The sequence below is a fragment of the Dreissena polymorpha genome, chromosome 5 (genome assembly GCF_020536995.1).
Source record: "Dreissena polymorpha isolate Duluth1 chromosome 5, UMN_Dpol_1.0, whole genome shotgun sequence".
NCBI lineage: Eukaryota > Metazoa > Mollusca > Bivalvia > Myida > Dreissenidae > Dreissena > Dreissena polymorpha.
In genome coordinates, this window is record NC_068359.1 from 123,518,226 (window position 1) to 123,540,834 (window position 22,609).

Genomic DNA, 22,609 nt, shown 5'->3' on the forward strand with positions numbered 1-22,609 from the left:
CACTCCCACACAATGCACCCCTCTTCACTCCACCCCTCCCTCCTTTGTGATTGAATATGAGAGTCCCTTCACCTTTAAAAAGAAAATAGATGAGCGGTCTGCACCCGCAAGGCGGTGCTCTTGTTTTAGCTTAAGCTCACCTGAGCACAACGTGCTCATGGTGAGCTTTTGTTATCGTCTTTTGTCCGTCGTCTGTCCGTCGTCAACATTTGCCTTGTCAACACTCTAGAGGCCACATTTATAGCCCGATCTTCATGAAACTTGGTCAGAACATTTGTCCTAATGATACCTCGACGGAGTTTGAAACTGGGTCATGCTGGGTCAAAAACTAGGTCACTAGGTCAAAAATAAGAAAAACCTTGTGAACACTGTAGAAGTCACATTTGATGCCCAATCTTCATGTTACTTTGTCAACATGTTTGTCTTAATGATATGTTGGTTGAGTTAAAAAATGGTTTCAGACCATTGAAAAACATGGCTGCCAGGGGGCGGGCAGTATTCCTTATATGGCTATAGAGAAACCCTGTGAACACTCTAGAAGTCACAATTTTTGCCCAATCATTATGAAACTTGGTCAAAAGATTGGTTTCATTGATATCTCGGACGAGTTTGAAAATGGTCTAAATTGGTGAAAAAACATGGCCACTAGGGGGCGAGGCAGTTTTCTTTATATGTATATAGTGGAAACATGTGAACACTCTAGAAGTCACATTTTTGGTCAAATCTTCATGAAATTTGGTCAGAATATTTGTTTCCTGGATACGTCAGTTGAGTTTGAAAATGGTTTGGATTGGTAAAAAAACATGGCCGCCAGGGGGGTGGGTCTTTTCCCTTATGTTTATATTGTAAAAAAAGCTTGTGAACACTCTAGAAGTCACATTTTTTGCCTTATCTTCATGAAATTTTGTCTAAACATAGATTTTATAAATATCTCGCAAGAGTTCAAAAATGGTCATGATCGGTGAAAAAACATGGACGCCAGGGAGCGGGGCAGTTTTCTCAATATGTATAATACATGTAGTGAAAACATGTGAACAGCCTAGAAGACACATTTTTTGCCCAATCTTCATTAAATTTGATCAGAACATTTGTTTCCTGGATACCACGGTTGAGAACAAAAATTGTTTGGATCGGTAAAAAAACATCGCCGCCAGAGGGGGGGGGGGGGTCTTTTTCCTTATATTTATATAGTAAAAAAGCTTGTGAACACTTTAGAAGTCACATTTTTTTGCCTAATCATCATGAAATTTGGTCAAAACATTGGTTTTGTAAATATCTCGGACGAGTTTGAAAATGGTTGTGATCATTTGAAAAACATGGCCGCCAGGGGGTGGGGCAGTTGTCTCTATATGTATATAGTGAAAACATGAGACAGCCTAGAAGACACATTTTTTGCCCAATCTTCATGAAACTTGGTCAGAACATTTGTTTTATGGATATGACAGTTGAGTTTGAAAATGGAATGGATCGGTAAAAAAACATGGCCACCAGGGGGCGTCTATTTCCTTATATTTATATAGCACAAAAAACACTATAGAAGTCACATTTTTAGCTAGTTCCTTCAGGTCTCAGGTGAGCGCTTTAGGGCCCATGGCCCTCTTGTCTCAAATTCAGGCTCATTTTTCTCAGATAAAATGTGCTTTTGCCAGAACTGTACAGTGGAAAAGTTTTGTAATTATTTTTTTCTGGAAATTGTAAATACATACATGCCATACGTCCCGGATTGTCCGGGACAGTCTCGGAAATGAAGAACTTGTCCCGCTGTCCCGGAAATCTGTCAAATGTCCCGGAATTTACAAAATACATGTATACATGTACCTTATCTTAGGCTTAACTGCACCTCGAATCTGTGTATATCTGCAGGGTCTCCATGACAATGCCTACCCGAATAGGCAGACTACCCTACGTGTCAAAATCGATCAATTAACAGGGGTCCTGTTATCATATCGATTGTCTCACGTTCGCGGTCAAACCAAAAAGGCGGCAATGTTTAATGTGGTTGTTAATTGACTTTAATCTACTACGTCGTAATTTCCCGCTGCGTAAGGGCAAAGGATAGTTGTTCACACATCTGAAGTCCAACATCACTGAGTAAAAAATTAAAAGCAGTTCATGTTCGCACGTTTAACCGACAAAGAAGAAATGTGTGTAGCAGCAAAACAAGTGTGTAACTAATGTGTGACTGTCCGGATTTTAAGTTGACGATCTACCAGTACTGTTTTGTTGTATTTGTTTTATTGTGATTGGTTGTATGTATTGTGAATTGATTTAAGTTAACGGTACTGTATTGTTGTATTTTTTATTATATAATGTTATAAATGAATAAAGGAGTATCAACAACTACGCGTTACACACCGGTCTTAATAACAATAACGCAGTGACGTCACCATCTATGTTTAGAACGCTTACACTGAAAACACATGGCTTGTATCTAGTAACGGAAGTAGTAATGTTTAATTTGACGTTAATAGATCAAGTGTATTTTGGATAGGCTTTCGAACTTTTGCAAAACAAAAAAAAACGTACCAAAAATGCATATGTCTATAAATATCGCTACATTTTATACATGTCCCGGGAAAATCGGCAAAAGTCCCGGACAATTTAACTCAATGTCCCGGAATTGGTCTGAAAAAGTATGGCATGTATGGTAAATAACCTGGTATTTAGTTTAGAATGACATGTATTTTTGATTTTTAGTTTATGATGAAAAATAATTATCAATTTCCAAGGGATAAATTATCTGTTTGTAAGAATGTGCTCATTACACAGACAATTTGAGTTCTTGATTATATCAGATTGTTTCTTTTAACACTGGAATATAAAAATTGTACTGCTTACTAGACAATGTGAATTCTTTTAACACTGGAATATAAAAATTGTACTGCTTACTAGACAATGTGAACTCCAAATCATTTGAATATCACATATTTGCATGCACAAATGTTCTTTTTTCCAGGACGTCTGTCACTAAACTTTCATATGGCCTGTCTGTAAATGGTCATGACACAACAGACCCAATAAAAGATTCTCTTCTGAGTAATCAGCTGACAGCCAATGGTTTCCAGCTTGTTAATGGCACACTGCTTAAGCGATGGAAGCGTTATATCCATGGGCAACGATCACAACAGAATGCAACTGCATTATCATCGGCTCTAAGTCTGGCATGGATGGAAACCAACAAAGGTGTTGTGATGTTTAAGTTTTGTTTTGCCTTAATAAATTGTGCATGTGAATCGAAGTCAATTCAAAGTTTCAAAGTATTTTTGAGGAAATTGAATAATTGAGAAGTCCCTTTAAAAAAAAAATTATATTAAATTTATGTAGAAACATCATATAAATTTTTTGCCACATCATGTTTTTACTCTTTGTAAAAGGTGCGTAAACGCATTTGTATGTTGGTAAAACGTTTATAAGTTCCTCACCGCATGTTATAATGTGTCAATATATAGTATTTGCATGGTTTGAATTTATGACAAAAAATTATAAGTTACCAATTGAAACCAACAATTAAAGGTGTTGTTTTTTCTTTCTTTAAAATATTGCATGTCAATAGAAGTTGATTGAAAACTTACAAAGTATGTCTTGCGTAAATTTAATAATAGAAAAGTTTATTTTTCTGTTAATAATTGAACCTTTTGGGGTAATATCAGCTGACTTTTGTACACATCATGGTCTTAATCGGTGAAATAGGGCATACATGCTTAAGATGGTCAAATGTTTAACAGTTTCTTGCCATAATGTGACAGTATATAATATTAACATGCTTTTGTCTTTGAAGTATGACAAAAAGAACAACATGGACTAAGTTAACTCTGTAAACATCATAATGAAGCGTGTGCAAATTATATTATGTAATTTATAAAATACATTTACAGCAAAATGTATTAACCATTAATGACATTAAATGCCAAAAACTGTGTTGAACTGTAAAATTTTAGTACTTATATTTGTTCAATACATAAAAAAATAATATATTTACAGAACTATTGATTAACAAATGACATTTTATGCCAAAAACTGTGTTACAATTTAAAATGTCAGTACTTAAATTTTTCGATACTTTCACATTTAGACCTCAATCGAGACAGTTTGGAAGTTCGAATCAAGGGCATGGGGGCATCTAGACACAGACGTGAAGTCACCTCTAGTAGTGAACAGTACACTCTTGTTGATACTCAAGGGTTAGTAGTGATGCATTTGAACCTGGTATTTGGGAAAACAGGGCTAAATGCATGTTCGTAAAGTGTAGTCCCAGATTAGCCTGTGCAGTCTGCACATGCTTAACAGGGACAACACTTTTCGCTTTTATTTTATTCTGTTTTTAAAATAAGTCTCTTCTGAGTGAAAATTCAGTGTAGGCAGAAAGTGTCGTCCCTGATTGGAGACTGCAAAGGCAGAAAGTGTTGTCCCTGATTGGAGACTGCAAAGGCAGAAAGTGTTGTCCCTGATTGGAGACTGCAAAGGCAGAAAGTATCGTCCCTGATTGGAGACTGCAAAGGCAGAAAGTGTCGTCCCTGATTTGAGACTGGTAGGCAGAAAGTGTCGTCCCTGATTGGAGACTGCAAAGGCTAATCTGGAACGACACTTAACGCACAATAATTAAACCCTGTTTACCCAGAACAAAGCTCAAGTCTTTTTCCTATCCTAATTTGTTGTTTGTTTTTTTGGTTATTCATTCATTCACGTGGTACTTCAGCGGAGAGGAGCCATCTTTGCATACACAGTTTTTAAAAAGGTTTTGTAGCACATTGGTGTTTATTCTGTTTGAAACATTAATGAAACATTAAGGAAAAGCTGTATTAGATTCAAATTAGTCATAGATTTTTATGTAACTTATTTCATACAGAATAGCAACTAATTTCCATTTTCATTCTTTAGAACAACAAAATATCAATGATCAAATATTGAAAAAGTGTTAAACAAGTAAACTAGTATTTATAATAGGGATGAAAGTAACTTATAATGGTTATTGTTTATACCATAAAAGACAATACATTATATTTCTAAAACAAAAGCAAAAAAGAACGTGTTCACAAAGGGTTCAACAAATTAAAAATGTCCTGCTCAAAAGCAAAGTGAAAATGGCTATATGTATGCAACCAAAATAAAACCAGAACAGCCTGTGAGTAACTAGAGAAGTCTGGTCAGGTTTTATGCAGTTTGCTGCTCATCAGTATCTAAATGTTAGAAATGATGCACTTTAAACTTGAATTAAGTCAAGTAAAGCCTTAAATTTAATGTGATTTTCTAAAGGACTTAAATTGCATCAAAGTGCCTATCTGGTGGTAAAGGGTTAAAAATTTCATGAATGTTATTGATCCTAGGGAGGAGGTTTCCCCGTTGGAGTTCACTGTCGCTGTCGACGGATTTGAGCCAAATCCAGCACTTTTGGCAGCTCCAAGCGAGGGGGTTCTAAACAAAAACCTTGTGCAGGCTAACACAGCCACATGCGGATGTTCACCACGTGCCCAAGGTCATGTGACGCTGGTTGGCAAGACCAAGACAACGGAACAAGCTGCGATTGAGGATGCCATTACAGAAGCCATCGTCTCTGAAAACAAAGGTGAAACTGCTTAAAAAAATAAACAAATTATTTTTCTGTTTCAGTTATTGTATTCATTTTATAATTATGTTTGTAAACACAATTTACAGAGACAAGTACATTCATGGACTTATTTTACCATATGTTATGAGATATAGCTGTATCATTAGTATTAATACACACAAAAACTGAATACTTTCTTCTACATTTTTGCTTTGTTTTACTTTACTCTTATACTTATCTATGTATAGCACAATCATATTGAGTGCTTCTTAATGAAAATGGTTTCAGATTTACAACTACACTGCTTTCTCTGATTAATATGTTCAAAGAACATAAGACACAATTATACACAAAATAATTACTTTTGCTACCAGCTCTTTTTTTGAAAATGTATGTGTTTGACAGAGCTCAGCATTAGACTCCATGTCTACTTAGATAGATATTCTGTTTAATAAACGAAATTTCAAAGAATGTATATTATTTACTAGAGAACATCCTAAATTACTTTTTTAATTTTAATTGGCAGTCTGCGTAAAACCGAACCCTCAAAAGCATCATATTAAAATCTTGATAACATGATAACAGTTTTTTATGTTGGAAATAGAGCGATTGCTATAATGAAAAGCACAACACAAAAACGTAAACATGACATCATGACTATCAACAAATATTCCTGTATTTCAATGAACAATTGTTTTACACATTTGTCTAGGTTTGAATGCAACCAGTATCTCTGTGGGAGTAGTTGAGTTGAGAGACGGAGAGGATAACAGGTAAACATTGCTTTGATGGTATCGCTGTCTTCAGCAAGATGCAAACCTAATATTTTTTCTGTCATTATAAATTTCACAACGTATATTAAAATGTTGGTAAATTGAATAGTAGTACATGCTTAACAGTTTTTATTGGAAATATACACAAACGTAATATTTCCAGGAAACAAAGACTTGTTTAATGATATATTTGAGCCGTGCTCTGTGAAAAGGGGGTTTAATGTATGTGCGTAAGTGTCGTCCCAGATAAGCCTGTGCAATCTGCTGTACAAAGTGTCTATCCAGATTAGCCTGTGCAGTCCGCACAGGCTAATCAGGGACGACTCTTTTCGCTTTTATGATAATGTTAGTTTCAAGAAAGTCTTCTTAGCAAAAATCAGGTTTAGGCGGAAAGTGTCATCCCTGATTAGCCTTTGCAGACTGCACAGGCTTATCTGGATAGACACAATAGGAACATTAATTAAACCCTCTTTTCACAGAGCACAGCCCATTTATAATTTGAATGATGTTCATGATGATTTGATGATAATTGCACCTCTTATAACAATTATAAACTATTATAATTGCAGTAATGATGCATAATTGATATTTTCAATTACTAGGTATGTTTATTCTGTTGTAACACACCTGAAGTAAAACATCTAACCTCATTAACCACATTGCAGCAAAGCGTTGTCGATAGTCCTGTACCGTGTGACCTGTGTCGACCCAGCCTGTGACGTTGAAGCCATATTGGCCCCCAGCCAGGCGGTGTTGAAGCAGATGCTAGCCAACGCAGGCCACACCCTGTACGCTAAGGCAGAGCCTGTGCAATCAGAAGACAAGGTCAGTTTAAAGTTTTGTTTATCGAGACTCCAAATATAAATGAGTCGTGCTCTGTGAAAAGGGGGTTTAATGCATGTGTGTAAAGTGTGGTCCCAGATTAGCCTCTGCAGTCTTTACAGGCTAATCAGGGACATCACTTGTCGCCTTAAATGGATTTTTGCTAAGAAGAGACTATCTTCAAACATGAAATATCATAAAAGCTGGAAATGTTGTCCCTGATTAGCTTGTGCAGACTGCACAGTGACAGGCTAATCTGGGACGACACTTTAAGCACTTGAATTAAAACCCTTCTTCACAGAGCAGGACTCTAATTAAAAAAACAATGATTTGCAAACAACACATTCAAATTGAGTAAATTAATTTTAAAAATGTTGGTAATCATATTCTTTTTGAACACCTGTATCTATAGCCTGTAATGCCTTTGGTGCCATTAGTTTCAGTCAAATCATGCATTTAAGCATAACATTAATTAAATGCATTTCTTGCATATTAAGTTAGTGTACTTAACTGCCATTAAAAATGATCCACTTGTAAATTACATTGAATTTTTTCATTAAACGTAGCTTACAAAAGATGTTCAGTTTAATAGGATTTAAAAAACAATATAAAGATCTAGCACCAGTTTATTTAATAATAATTATTATTTCAGTTATAGATTCTATAAGTTTGAAATTAACTATTTATTAAAGAAATTCCGGGCTTTATAACCTAAATCATTCATGACTTGTGTCCCAGCCGATCATCCACGATTGTCCCAGAAATGTTATGATCCTCCTGCACCCCTGCATCAAGCGTCCACATGTCATAAAACAGCTTATAATTATTGCTTAAGTTGAAAGAACCCCTAATTCAAATTTAATGCATAACAACCTTTACTAAAATTATGCACTAATGCGTGTTTGTTACAAATTGCTACCAATTACATGTTTGCGTGCACATGTAATTGTATGAACAATTCAGTGTGTATGCCTTATATTATTCCTACATTCTTGTTCGTCTCTGACACTATCAAGTATTTTACTATGGCTAGCATTGGAGAAATTTGACTCAGAAACTGAATTTATGTTTTATCATTTCAGCCAAATTGGCTCATTCCAGTAGCAATAGCATGTGGAGTTGTGCTTTTAGTCATCATTATATCTGTGGGATGCTGCATAGCATACAGACGAAGGTAGGTCCATGTGGCTGACATTATACCGATAGTTTTCCCCTTGAGCAGTGTTCTTGGAAAACAGGGCTTAATGCATGTGCAAAAAGTGTCGTCCCAGATTAGCCTGTGTAGCTGGCACAGGCTTATAATGGATGACACTCACCTTTTGTGGTAGGGAAACAAAATCATTGAAACGAAAAATACCATTAAAGTGTAAAGTGGATTAATCTAGGACGACACAATGCATATTGATTCCTGATTTCCCAGACACATTTCTGTGTATAGCTTGCCAATATTAATCTGACACGCGTGAACTCCTACGCACAAAAAGATGCGCTGCAGTTGTTTTCTTATAATATTATTATTTAGTTTTGTTGGTGCTTGACAATTAAAAATTATACTCATTGAGATGTTTTTTAAAAATGTTTTCTTTAAATAAATATTTTCATCCATTAAGGTCAGTATCAGATAAATCGTGGTGAGCTCTACATGACTGTAACCATCTGTTGGCACTGTCCCTTCCATAGTTCCTTGTATATGATCATTCCTTTCTTTTGCCATTTATAGCAGCTCTCTTTGTGAATGATCAATTTCATTAACATATCCACATGTGTTCTTTTTTTATCATCATTCTACGGAAAATCTACATTTCAATTAGTATGATACATGTCCATTCAGATTGTCCTATAACTTGTTGCTAGATATAATATATCTATTTACTATCCAATTTTTGCAATGAAACATGTGAAACCATCCTTATTCTGCTTTGAACAAATTAGGTCCCATTTACAGTGATCAGAGCTATGAAATACATCTTCCCTTTTTGTAATGAATATGAAATTTTGTCTTTTCCTTTGGATACACTTAATGCCAATCATAGCATCAAGCCATGAATGTAGAGCTTCATACATAAATATTCATCTGAAAAATGTGTCGAATTCTAATGCCCCAATAAGGCAGTGGGAGGCAATCATACTTGTTTGTCCATCTTCTAATGCCCCAACTAGGAAGTGGGAGGCAATATACTTGTCTGTACGTCTCTCCTTCCTAGGCCCCTAAGCCTGTGTGTTAAACTCCTCTTAATCTACTGGGTCGATTTCTCTCAAACTGTCACAGTTCAATAAACTTAATGTGTAGATGATCCTAAAGAAACGAATTTGAACCCCACAACTTTTTGTATAATTATGGCCCTAAATCTATTTTTCCACTAAAGACTATAAAGTAACCTGAAGATGGTGTTTTTAATTCCTCTGTTACGAGTAGAATAACATCCATGTGTAAATAATCAGACTTATGATCTTCACAGATGGAATTTCGCCTTTGACAATTTTTGGCACAACTATGGCCCTTTGTTTGTTTTTTGTTCAACTCCTCTCAACTCCTCTTTAACCCTTTACACATTAGATCTGTATTTTGTCGTGTTTGTAGTCCCTTAGAAAGTTAAATTTAATGAAAGACCTTATTAACTGGATTCAAGTTGTAAAGGCTTCATTTCAAACCCTTAGATACAGATGAGCAGGAAACAGCATAAAACCTGAACAGAATGTGAGTTACTCGCAGGCTGTTCTGGTTTATGCTGTTTGCACATAGCCATTTTCACTTTGCTTCTGAGTGGGAAAGGGTTCAATGCTTGGTGGATGAGGCTTAAACTTTCAACGTTTAATGATATTTATGTGACAATTATCATACAGTTGATATTATTTCATTTGCTTGTTTAGGATTTTTCAATAATGAAAAACATGATAAGCTATATGAAGAATATTATGTGATTAATAAATGATTCAAATACAGATCTCATGACTATATTATTTCCAGACACAGTGAAAGCTGGCGTGTTGATAAAAGGGCTACCTGATGAATTTGTCATTGTAATAATACTTATATGGTAAAATATGACATACAAGAGAATTGCAGTTGCAAATTTTACAGCCAGAATTTTTTATAGCTTTGCATGCATATTAACTGCTCTTCTGATATGTTGGTTGTGTATTAATTGCCTTTTATAGAAACCGGTTTAATTAAAAAAATTAGTTGGTTTATTGAAATATAGTAGATTTACTGGAGTATGCTCATTCTTGAGTTGAATAAAGATGCATTTATATTTCTATAATTTACATATATACAGCTATAAACATCCAAAAAAGTTCAGTTTTACACATTTTCTATACATCTGACACTAAGTGTTATTTTAAAGTTGTTGGGACCGAAAACATTTACACATAAAGATTAATTAAATGAACATTTCTGCCTGATCTTATTCAAAATTGTAGTTTTGAAAATCACAATCCTATAGAACTATTTTTGTTGCCTTAATACATTATTTGACCGAGCGTTTAAAAATATTGAAATATACTTCAATTAAGAGAGGAGCATTTGAGATTAAAAATTTATAAATTGACAAACAATCTTATGAGCCTGAACACAGACTTAAAATTAACAAGAAATTGAATAATCAGTGCTTGAAATCATGATTAACTGCATTTCAGCAGCAAACATCAATGTTATTTAAAGTCTGCTATTTGTTATCTCTTGCTAATCTTAAAGTGGAACTAGTGTTTCTTTTGCTCTTTCACCATAACCTCAAAAGCACTTCAATAAATGAATTATTGTTTTTATGTTCACTCTAAATTTCAGATGTTCTTTGATCACTCTACAAAGCAAAATCCATTTTTCATCATCTAAAGATTTTAATTACAGAAAATGATATAAAACAGGGACAATGCAATGTTGAAGAGCATGACATAGCCATACATTTAGTATGCAGTCCAGGAGGCTAGTCTGGGACGACACTTACGTGCATGCCTTAACCCTTTACCACTTAGATACATATTTTGAAGCTTTTGTACTTACTTAGAAAGTTACATTTAATGTCATACCTTTCTAAATTCAAGTTTTAAAGGCTTCATTTCCAGCCCTTAGATACTGATGAGCAGCAAACAGCATACAACCTGAACAGACTGTGTGTTTGATGCAGGCTGTTCTGGTTTTATGCTGTTTGCACCTAGCCATTTTCACTCTGCGTCTGAGTGGGAAAGATTTAACCCTTTCAGTGCTGGAACCGAATTTTGAAGGCCTTTGCAAACAGTTTGGATCCAGATGAGACGCCACAGAACGTGGGGTCTCATCAGGATCCAAACTGTTTGCTATTCTGATAGTATTCTTTGAAAAAAATCGAAGAAAATGCTAATTTTAGAAATTCAGCAGACGACATTTTAGCAGACGACAAATTTCCCAGCATGCAAAGGGTTAAGCCCAGTTTTCTCAGAAGCAGACTCGTGTGTTAAGTCTCATGATACATGAATATTGCCAGTGTTTGTTTTAAAATGGAGTCAACTAATTTGTTTATTTTGTCTTGTTAAAAAACAAACAATCATTTAGCAGCATATTTAATTTTACTGCTAGATGTTGAATTCTATATTTACTTGCTAAAGTATGCCATTATCAAACATAGATTAAAAAGCAAATTAAAAAGCATATATCACATGTTTAATTCTTTATATCTCATACATAACATAGATATGTATTTTTATGTTTCAGGCATAGGAAGATGGGTGATTTTATTCAACAAGAACAAAATATCAAAACGAATAACGTATATGACAAGGAACATTTCAGTGAGATGGCGGTGTTTGAAAACCTTGGAGTGGAAGAGGATGGGAATTTTAGGGAAAAAATGTGAAGTTCTTAAACGCGCACACAATGCAGCGACAATAATTGGCTTGTGAAATATAATAAAATATAAGTTTTTTAATAGTTGGACGAATTATAGACAGTTTTCAGGTGTCTTATTTGTGAACCTTATTTTTTTGCTGTTTTGTTTTTAATATCAAATATGGTGGTAATTTTATGAAAAGGAACTTTTACAAAACTTTTGAACATTATTATATGGGCATATATTTATATTTGAGAATGTACTTGTTTTATACAAAGTAAGACAATCATTTTAATTTTTGTTTTAGTCATGCAGTAACAAGAAATGGTCAATGGGTGTGAGGTCCTGTTAATTAACAAATGTTTTCTTACAGTGAACCCTTTGCCCCTTTTATATGTATTTTGACACATTTGTGTTCCCTTAGAAAGTTTAATTTAATGAAAAACCTTTCTTACTAGATATAAGTTTAAAAGGTTTCATTTCCAACTCTTAGAAACTGATGAGCAGCAAACAACATAAAACCTGAACAGACTGTGAGTTACGCGCCGTCTGTTCTGGTTTTGTGCTGTTTGCATAAAGCCATTAACACTTTGCTTTTGAGTAGGAAAGGGTTAAAACTATGAAACTAAAATGCATAACAAAGCTTAAGTTAATTTCCTACCTAACTGCAATTATGAATAAACTAATGTCTGTGCCATGTTTGATAACATTTCAGTACAAATTTGAGTTTACTTGTACATTTGCTTTAACTGTTTTTGTCCCCTACTGGTTTCACCGGAGGGGACTTATGGTTTTCGCTCTGTGCGTCTGTGAGTCTGTCTTTCTGGATCCTGCGATAACTTTAAAACTTCTTCATATATTTTCATGAAACTTGAAACATGGATAGATGGCAAAATGGACATTATGCACGTCATTTCATTTTGTTCCTACGTCAAAAATTCTGGTTGCTATGGCAACAAATAGACTAGAAATACTGCTGAAAATGGTGGTTTTCTAGATCCTGTGATAACTTTAAAAGTTCTTTATATTTTTCCATGAAACTTGAAACATGGATAGATGGCAATATGGACATTATGCACATCATTTAATTTTGTTCCTACTTCAAAAATGATGGTTGCTATGGAAACAAATATTTAAAAAAAATTGACAAAGGTGGAATTTCTGACAATTGTGGAGCCAGTAGGGGACATATATTGCTTGGCAATAGTCTTGTTATTTATAAGATTATCTCTATATTGAGATTTCCTGTGGTATTTTCAATACACAAGCCTATGTGTGTGTGCATGTATGACAATTTCATGGTAAATGTTTGTCAACGAAAACGAAAAACGTTATTTAAAAGGTATCTCAGTATTTTATATATAGTAAATAGCTGTTGTGCTGTATCTCATATTGATATTACGAGACAATATATTTATGATATCTATAATGCGTATTCTCATATGACTGTGAAATATTGTTTACTTTTAGAGATTTTGTACTTCAATAAAAATGTATACACCATTTGCATAAATCATTAATTGTCTATTTGCGTTCGAGGGGTTTACATATTTAAAATAAAGTGGTAATATAATTTGAAATAGAAATTCTCAATAAGTCATTCACATTTTTAATTTATTGATGTTACACCGCAGGCACCAAACTATTTTATGTATTTATAATGATAATTATCATTTTTGCATTAGAGAATTGTGTGTTAATTTCTAATAAATAAACAAAATTAATTAAATTAATAACTTAAAGTTAGGATTTTGTGAAAAATGGAACACATTTTAAGGTCCAAACATGAGGTCATAAGGTAGAGGCACTGCTGATCTGTCACTGGATGGTTGGGATGAGGTCATAAGGTAGAGGCACTGCTGATCTGTCACTGGATGGTTGGGATGAGGTCATAAGGTAGAGGCACTGCTGATCTGTCACTGGATGGTTGGGTTGAGGTCATAAGGTAGAGGCACTGCTGATCTGTCACTGGATGGTTGGGTTGAGGTCATAAGGTAGAGGCACTGCTGATCTGTCACTGGATGGTTGGGATGAGGTCATAAGGTAGAGGCACTGCTGATCTGTCACTGGATGGTTGGGTTGTGCTTGGAATGATCAGTATGTCCAGATTTGTTTCTGCTCTGTAACTTTAACCCTTTGAGCGCTGGAACCGGATTTTGAAGGCCTTTGCAAACAGTTTGGATCCAGATGAGACGCCACAGAACGTGGCGTCTCATAAGGATCCAAACTGTTTGCTATTCTATTATTATTTTTTTGAAAAAAAATCAAAGAAAATGCTAATTTTAGAAATTCAGCAGAAGACATTTTAGCAGACGACAAATTTCCCTGCATGCAAAGGGTTAACATGCATTGAAGGATTTAGTTTCAAGTTACTTTCAAGTTATATACCTCATAACCAGAAGGTTGATAAGTTTGGTAACTTTTACATGACTTTGAGAATTTTATTACAATTTTGGATTGTTATTCTCCAAACCCAGATGATGTGTCGTATAGTCCCATAACTCTCTGTGGCGATCAATGTCACAGTTGATGTATTTTCTGTAAGGTTGTGTCACTTTTACATGCCTGGAAGGATCATAATATAAATTCTTGAATCTTATTTCTCAACCGTTCCCATTGACCAGAAGATGTAACACATATGGCTCCAATGCTACTTGATAAAGTCAGTGTCACAATTCAAGATCAAAGGTTATGATTTTTTAATCTGCTTAGTAACTTGTGAATGCCTAGAATGATTTCAATCGATCTTTAGACTGTTATTCACTACAACACAAAGCTGCATACAAATTATTAACATGACTTTCAAGAACAATTGTCTCAAACAGGTTGTGCATCAAATTAATTTTCTTAAAGCTCGAAAACAGTTCATGAACTTATACGATTTTTCGTAAAAACAACCACACAGTATTGAACATATACATGTATCTCTAATAAATGTTGGGTTTCAAGCGTTTATTAACATTAAGATAGGATTTTAATTTCACACCAGACTCATTTCCAACACTATCTTGAAGGACACGGATATTGTGCTAAGGTTTGATTTTGCAACATTGGTGCAAGCAATAAGAATGTCACATAGTCTGTCAAACAAAACATGTCAACTTTCAAAAGTTGAGCGGCGTTGAGTTTAAAAGGTATAATTAATTTTTTATGTCCCCCACCACTATAGAGTGGGACATATTGTTTTTGCCCGGTCTTTTGCTTTGTTTGTATGTTTGTGCAAACTTTAACAATTCCCATAACTTTTGCAATATTGAAGATATCAACTTGATATTTGGCATGCATGTGTATCTCATGGAGCTGCACATTTTGAGTGGTGAAAGGTAAAAATCAAGGTCACCCTTCAAGATGAAATATATGGGTCAAAATCGCTCATTTAATGTACAATTTTGCAATATTGAAGATAGCAACTTGATATTTGGCATGCATGTATCTCATGGAGCTGCACATTTTGAGTGGTGAAAGGTCATCCTGCAAGGTCAAAGGTAAAATATATGGGGACATAGTGTTTCACAAACACATCGCTTGTTGTCTTTATTTTAAAGGGACTGTCCAACAGATAAAAGCGTCGTTCGACGCGAATCGATATTTTGGGAAACTACGAGGATAACTAATAAAGCTAAAAAATACCTCCGCATTTGACGTGAGCGTGGATGGTCGAGTGGTAATGTCGGGTAACATTTTACTCTAAGCTTCCATGACTCTACGGTCAGTGGTTCGAGCCCTGTGGAGGTTAACGTTTTTTCTTCTTTTTTTTAAATTGTATTCTCATTTTTTACTGGAGATTTTTAGTTCAAATGTTAAAATTTATCAATATAAAGCATTTAAAGCATTTAATGACAAGCTTTAATACATGTCAAAATCTATTGGACGGCCCCTTTAAGGCTATAATGCTTAAACATTTAACAGTGAAAAAAATTTACAGCTTAAATGCTTTGATAAGAACAATATATGATTCCAACAGCACCAAATACAGCCCATGGAATATTAGAATGTTTAGAAGAAACGTGTATCCTATGTTATCTCTATGAAAACAAAATAACCATCATCTTAGTCAAAAGACCTTTGACCACATAACTTTACCTTTGGTTTTCATAGAGACAATATGTGTGCACTGACTCTGACCTACGTCCACAGATGATTTATAAGGCATCAATTTCTCATAAAATGATAAAAATGAAACTAGCAACACTCTTAACAAGCAAGTGTGTGATCAACAATTTGATGAAGAGACTGCATTCTGCAGTGAGATGTTTAAATAGACCTTATTTAGAATACTTGATGTAATTAAATGTTTTAACAATGTTGGACGCTGTAGCAATGATATGTAAATTTACAACTACTCATACTTGTAAATTTATTTCATTAGACATATCACATACAATTATTATTAATTGTTATATGTTATCTTACAACATATACCAGTATGTTTATTTTAGTTTTGAAAGTGTAAAATATATTTTAAAACACCCTCTGTACTAATCATTATTATACAGAAATACAGTTAAAAGTGACTGATAATTCTATAACTGTCAGCCACATTCCTCAATGTGTTCATGTCACATTTGTATGTGATCCAATATATACTTTATATCAAACACAAACAAATTATTGCACATCCCATTACACAAAGTGACCGCATCATTCAAAAACAGGTCTAATGCACAGTCTGGTCAGTAGCTACCCTGTCTGCTAACAAAACAATGAATCATTGCATTACTTTATAATGAACAGCTTAGCTCAAGACAAGAGCTGTCAGAGGACAGCGCGCTCGACTATTCGAGTGCTTGACAGTATAACGTAAGCCATCATGGGGAAATTGTTCATATGCAATAATTTATTGGACAATCTTTCAAAAATAAAAAAAGGAAAAAAAAAAAATTTTTTTTTGGGGGGGGGGGTAGGGGGGGTGAGATTGGGTTATAATGTGGGGTGTGGTAATTTATAAGATGATGTTTAAAAAAAAATGGGGGGGGGTTGGGGGGGGGGGGAGGGATTCTGGGTAGGGGCATGGGGTATTGTTTGGGTGGAATCCATTGTGGTATTCAGGTAAGTGTTGTAAGTAATAATAAAATGTGATCATAAATAAAGAAGTTATGGCAATTTAGGCAAAATGTTAAATTATCAAAGTGTAAAAGGGGCCATAGTCATGTCAAAATGCTTGATACAGAGTTCTGCTCTTGTTTATAGGTTGGGGTCATGTTGGTTAACAAGTATGCAACATATAAAAGCAATATGTCAAAAGATATTGGAAATATTTGGGGTAGTACGCAAACTTTAACATAGATTTATCAATAATATGCATATTCTAAGTATAAAAGGGGTAATAATTATGACAAAATGCTTGATAGAGTTGTCTGCTCTTGTTTATAAGTTGGGGTCATGTTGGTAAACAAGTATGCAAAATAATAAAGCAATATGTCAAGGGACAATGAAAATAAATGGGGTGGTACGAAAACTTTTACATTTGCTGCATATTCTAAGTGGAAAAGGGGCCATAATTATGACAAAATGCTTGATAGAGTTGTCTGCTCTCGTTATAGGTTGGGGTCATGTTGGTAAACAAGTATGCAAAATGTGAAAGCAATATGTCAAGGGACAAAGAAAACATTTGGGTTAGTACGAAAACTTTAACATTTACACACAGACGCCGACACTAGGATGAGTGGCATAGCTCCACTATATATATTTAATTTAAACACAATCATACTCTGTTTTTATTGTTGATAAACCTTAACATTTGAGCAGAGAAGACTGCTGCTGGTAAGTTTTTCTCTTATGATTCTTCTCAGCTTGACAGGTTGAATTTTTAAATTATTCAGAAACACAATAGGATTACAGCCAACTGACAATTCAATCAATGTTTTTTACTGTACACAAATAAACATTGACAAGATTTTAACGTACACAGACAAAGAGTAATTGAGACCAAAGTAAATATGCAATGGACATAGTAAGAATCTTGACTAAGAACTAAACAGCTGTTTCGTAAGCAAAACAAAACATTTCAAGCAACCATGTACACAACAATTCACTTGTTACATCTTCATATTTACACACACTCTCATCACATTGCTCATCACATTAACAAAAACAAGGGCTGTTTGTAAAACATGCATGCCCCCCATATGGGCTGTCCGTTGTAGTGGCAGCCATCGTGTGAATACGTTTTTTGTTACTGTCACCTTGACCTTTGACCTAGTGACCTGAAAATCAATAGGGGTCATCTGCGAGTCACGATCAATGTACCTATGAAGTGTCATGATCCTAGGCAAAAGCGTTCTTGAGTTATCATCCCAAAATCATTTTACTATTTCGGGTCACCGTGACCTTGACCTTTGACCTTGTGACCTCAAAATCAATAGGGGTCATCTGCGAGTCATGATCAATCTACCTGTGAAGTTTCATGATCCTAGGCATATGCGTTCTTGAGTTATCATCCGAAAACCATTTTACTATTTCGGGTCACCGTGACCTTGACCTTTGACCTAGTGACCTCAAAATCAATAGGGGTCATCTGCGAGTCATGATCATTCTACCCATGAAGTTTCATGATCCTAGGCCTATGCATTCTTGAGTTATCATCCGGAAACCATTTTACTATTTCGGGTCACCGTGACCTTGACCTTTGACCTAGTGACCTCAAAATCAATAGGGGTCATCTGCGAGTCATGATCAATCAACCCATGAAGTTTCATGATCCTAGGCATATGCGTTCTTGAGTTATCATTCAAAAACCATTTTACTATTTCGGGTCACCGTGACCTTGACCTTTGACCTAGTGACCTCAAAAACAATAGGGGTCATCTGCAAGTCATGATCAATGTACCTATGAAGTTTCATGATCCTAGGCCCAAGCGTTCTTGAGTTATCGTCGGACAACCACCTGGTGGACGGACAGACCGACAGACCGGCCGACATGAGCAAAGCAATATACCCCCTCTTCTTCGAAGGGGGGCATAATAAAATTAAATAAAATTAGTAAGAAATATTAACATTTCTTAAGTACAACATAAGATTATCCTTAGGACCTTTGTGAAACTGGTAAATTACAACACATCAAGCTGAAATGTATTGTCTTAGAATCAGATACTAGTGAATGAAACAGAGGAATCTAGGAATCATCAAACACAAAGATCTGTGCAATCTCATCATGTTCATAGGTCCTCTTCAGTTTATTGTCAGTCAACCTCAGGCCAGATATTGTCTGAAAGCATTCAAGACAAGGATTTCAAGACTTAAACACATTAAACCTTTCAGTGTGGGAACCGAATTTTAAAGGCCTTTGCAAACAGTTTGGATCCAGATGAGACGCCACAGAACATGGCGTCTCATCAGGATCCAAACTGTTTGCTATTCTGATAGTATTCTTTGAAAAAAAATCGAAGAAAATGCTAATATTAGAAATTCAGCAGACGACATTTTAGCAAACGACAAATTTCCCAGCATGCAAAGGGTTAAATACATAATAGGTTATAGAAGTATCAATTTATCAAATTACGAGAAATATACTTAGTTCAGCATGATAATTAAGCATGGTTACCAACTTTGACCTCAATGTGATCTTGTCCTTGCCTCAAGGGTTATGGGTCTTGCATGTTACTAAGCACCAGATGATGAGAACAACTGTAGTATGTTGCAAGCCTGTGGCTCATATGTTATTTGGTGGGCATTTGACTTGCATGAACCTTTTATCCATATAAAGGGCAGTTGACTTGCATAATCCTCTAATCCATACCAAGGGCATTTGACCTGCATTATCCTCTTACTCATTTACACACTTACACCATGTTTCAATTAAATACGCCCAAGAAGTTCTGAGATATGGCTCCGAAAAACAAATGTGTTCTGGATGTACAGACAGACAATTCCAAACAATAACAATATGCCTATCTCTGTGTTAGATAAATATTCCATTACTTTTTGTATGACACCATTTTTAGATGGTAAATATTTACAGATGCCCACATAATATATAAATAATAGTGTGTATGAGCTCACTTGAAGGCCAGGATGCAGCGTGATGAGTTTCAGGTCAAGGTCGAGGTGTTCACTGGCCCCTAGGAGCCCCAGGGCTCTGCCAGAGAGGCCGCACCACATGACCCCTGAGTTGAGGTCATTCTGTAGGGACATCGTTAGGTCCATCTCCCGCTCACTGAAATATGTGTCTTGTTCTGAGAAAACTGGGCTTAATTCATGTGCGTAAAGTGTCGTCCCAGATTAGCCTGTGCAGTCCGCACAGGCTAATCAGGGACGACACTTTCCGCTTTAATGGTATATTTAGTTTCAAAGAAGTCCCTCCTAACCGAAAATCAAGTTTAGGCGGAAAGTGTCGTCCCTGATAACCCTGTGCTTATGGCAGTTAAGCAAAAAAATGTGCTTAATTGGGCACACATGTCAGTGAATAACAAGAGAGACTTTGCAAAAAAAGTTTGTTTTTTTCTCTCAGTAAAATGGATGCAAACAGGGATTTTGTTTGAGCACTATGTAAAAGAGAATTTATAGCCTTATCTGCAGTTATTTCATTGCCATAATATGCCCAATCATAAAATATAGATTGTCTACTATTTGGATGGTGATATCATACTCCAAATGCTTATTATGGTATTTATTTATTGAAACTTTTATGTTACAAGCCCCAGTGACCTTGATGTTTGACATCCAAATCAATAGGGGTTTTCCTTTCATCACAAGTAACCGTAACACATGATAGCAGATAAATACCATTCTCTCGAAATTGCGTGAAAATGAAATGGTCAATGGAAAAACCATCAAACACACTGACCAATCAACTGACCAATATATCAGTAATCTTATCAGTTTGGTGGAAGTCATAGGACAAAATGAGCTCCACTCAAGGAAAACAGGGCATAATGCATGTGCGTAAAGTGAAGTGCGCACAGGCTAATCAGGGACAATAGTTTCCGACTAAACTGGATTTTAATTTCGACTTCATAAAAAAACTCTTAATAGAGCAAAATTTCCTGCTTAGCCTGTGCAGACTGAAAGGCAACTTTGTGCACATGCACCAAGCTGAGCTTTCTCAGAACGCAGTAGCAATTAAGTCTCCATTGACCTACCAGCAGTTTGTGATCCTCAACACAATATCCACTGTGTCCTCTAGGGCAGCACTGTCTGGTGCTTTCTCAACGGTGACACGGACATCCCCGTACCCTGGGGCCTGAAAAATGAGAGATAGTAAGTTACATGAAACTGGTTTTAAGTAGGCCTCACACAGGGAAAAGTGGGCTTAACGCATATCCGTAAAGTGTTGTCCCAGATTACTGTAATCAGGGTTGACACTTTCCTCATTTATGGAATTTTTGTTTTTTGAGATCTCTTCCTGGCAAAAATTCAGTTTAGGCAGAACTTGTTGTCCCTGATTAACCTGTGCAGATTGCATATTCATTAACCCTTTGCATGCTGGGAAATTTGTCGTCTGCTAAAATGTTGTTTGCTGAATTTGTAAAATTAGCATTTTCTTTGATATTTTTTCAAAGAATACTATCAAAATGGCAAACAGTTTGGATCCTGATGAGATGCCACGTTTTGTGGCGTCTCATCTGGATCCAAACTGTTCGCAAAGGCCTTTTAAATTTGGTTCCAGCACTGAAAGGGTTAAGCCCAGTTTACCAAGAATGAAGCTCATATATTGGGGCCTGGGGATCAATGTACTGTTAAACATTGTCATAAAGTGAAATGAATAACTTATATAAATAACTGAGATCAATACATTTTAAAATATTTACACACAAAAAATTGTCAAGAGTGTATAGAAAAGGCTGATAATATTTTAAACCATACGAAGATGGCAATATAAATTTCTGTTAAGTTTCTGATCATGCTTGAGAGATGCTTCAAAATAATGTAATCAAAATATGTGTCAAAATACAACAGCTTTATGTTGAAGTTATCATTATGCATGGTAGAGACATTATAATTTATTTGTATTCTCAGTAATTTAGAATGACAACAATCCACTCACATGGATACTGATCAAATAGAAAGGTTATTAAACAAAGCAAATTGCTTAACGAAAGGAAAAAAGTTGAAGAATAATGTTTTTAAAGCTTAGAGAAAAAAGTCAACGTCACGTTGTTGACTAAGATATCGTGGCAAGCAACAAAAACATGTAAGTTGGTTAATAACCTCTGAAGACATGGTTATAAGATACCTTCAGCTTATTCAAAAAAGCTTCCCATTGACACATAACAGTGATAAAATATAACTTAAAATTGAACTGTGTCATGTGAAAATGGGTTTTATGCCACATGTGGCCAGCCTAGCTCCAGATCAGACTGCGTATTTACAAAGTCTGGCCACAAGCTAATCTGATATCTATAAAGTCCTGCAAGGTCTCATAAGCAGACAAAGTGACTCCTGACCAAACTGCATACCTTCGCATTCACAAAGTCTGGCCACAAGCTAATCTGATATCTATAAAGTCCTGCAAGGTCTCATAAGCAGACAAAGTGACTCCTGACCAAACTGCATACCTTCGCATTCACAAAGTCTGGCCACAAGCTAATCTGTTATCTATAAAGTCCTGCAAGGTCTCATAAGCAGACAAAGTGACTCCTGACCAAACTGCATACCTTCGCATTCACAAAGTCTGGCCAGAAGCTAATCTGATATCTATAAAGTCCTGCAAGGTCTCATAAGCA

General features: G+C 35.4%; 2 protein-coding genes across 5 annotated transcripts in view; one reads left to right on the forward strand and one right to left on the reverse strand.

The window, feature by feature from the left end:
- Positions 1 to 13,450, forward strand: part of LOC127831604 (uncharacterized) — a 114,252-nt gene extending 100,802 nt beyond the window's left edge. The window contains exons 70-76 of the mRNA XM_052356582.1: positions 2,957 to 3,183; positions 4,073 to 4,181; positions 5,325 to 5,563; positions 6,258 to 6,318; positions 6,984 to 7,143; positions 8,223 to 8,314; positions 11,831 to 13,450. Coding sequence (XP_052212542.1) covers positions 2,957 to 3,183; positions 4,073 to 4,181; positions 5,325 to 5,563; positions 6,258 to 6,318; positions 6,984 to 7,143; positions 8,223 to 8,314; positions 11,831 to 11,972 — 1,030 coding nt within the window. The 3' untranslated portion in view covers positions 11,973 to 13,450. The remainder of the gene's footprint in view (positions 1 to 2,956; positions 3,184 to 4,072; positions 4,182 to 5,324; positions 5,564 to 6,257; positions 6,319 to 6,983; positions 7,144 to 8,222; positions 8,315 to 11,830) is intronic.
- Positions 13,451 to 16,288: 2,838 nt separating this feature from the next.
- LOC127880801 (trafficking protein particle complex subunit 13-like) overlaps positions 16,289 to 22,609 on the reverse strand; it is a 122,059-nt gene continuing 115,738 nt past the window's right edge. For 2 of the 4 annotated variants that reach the window (XM_052428237.1, XM_052428238.1), the window contains exons 10-12: positions 21,026 to 21,126; positions 19,947 to 20,100; positions 16,289 to 19,152 (exon numbers count right to left, since the gene is read on the reverse strand). In XM_052428237.1, coding sequence (XP_052284197.1) covers positions 19,060 to 19,152; positions 19,947 to 20,100; positions 21,026 to 21,126 — 348 coding nt within the window. In that variant the 3' untranslated portion in view covers positions 16,289 to 19,059. The remainder of the gene's footprint in view (positions 19,153 to 19,946; positions 20,101 to 21,025; positions 21,127 to 22,609) is intronic. The other 2 variants (XR_008049745.1, XR_008049744.1) reach the window with 2 other exon arrangements.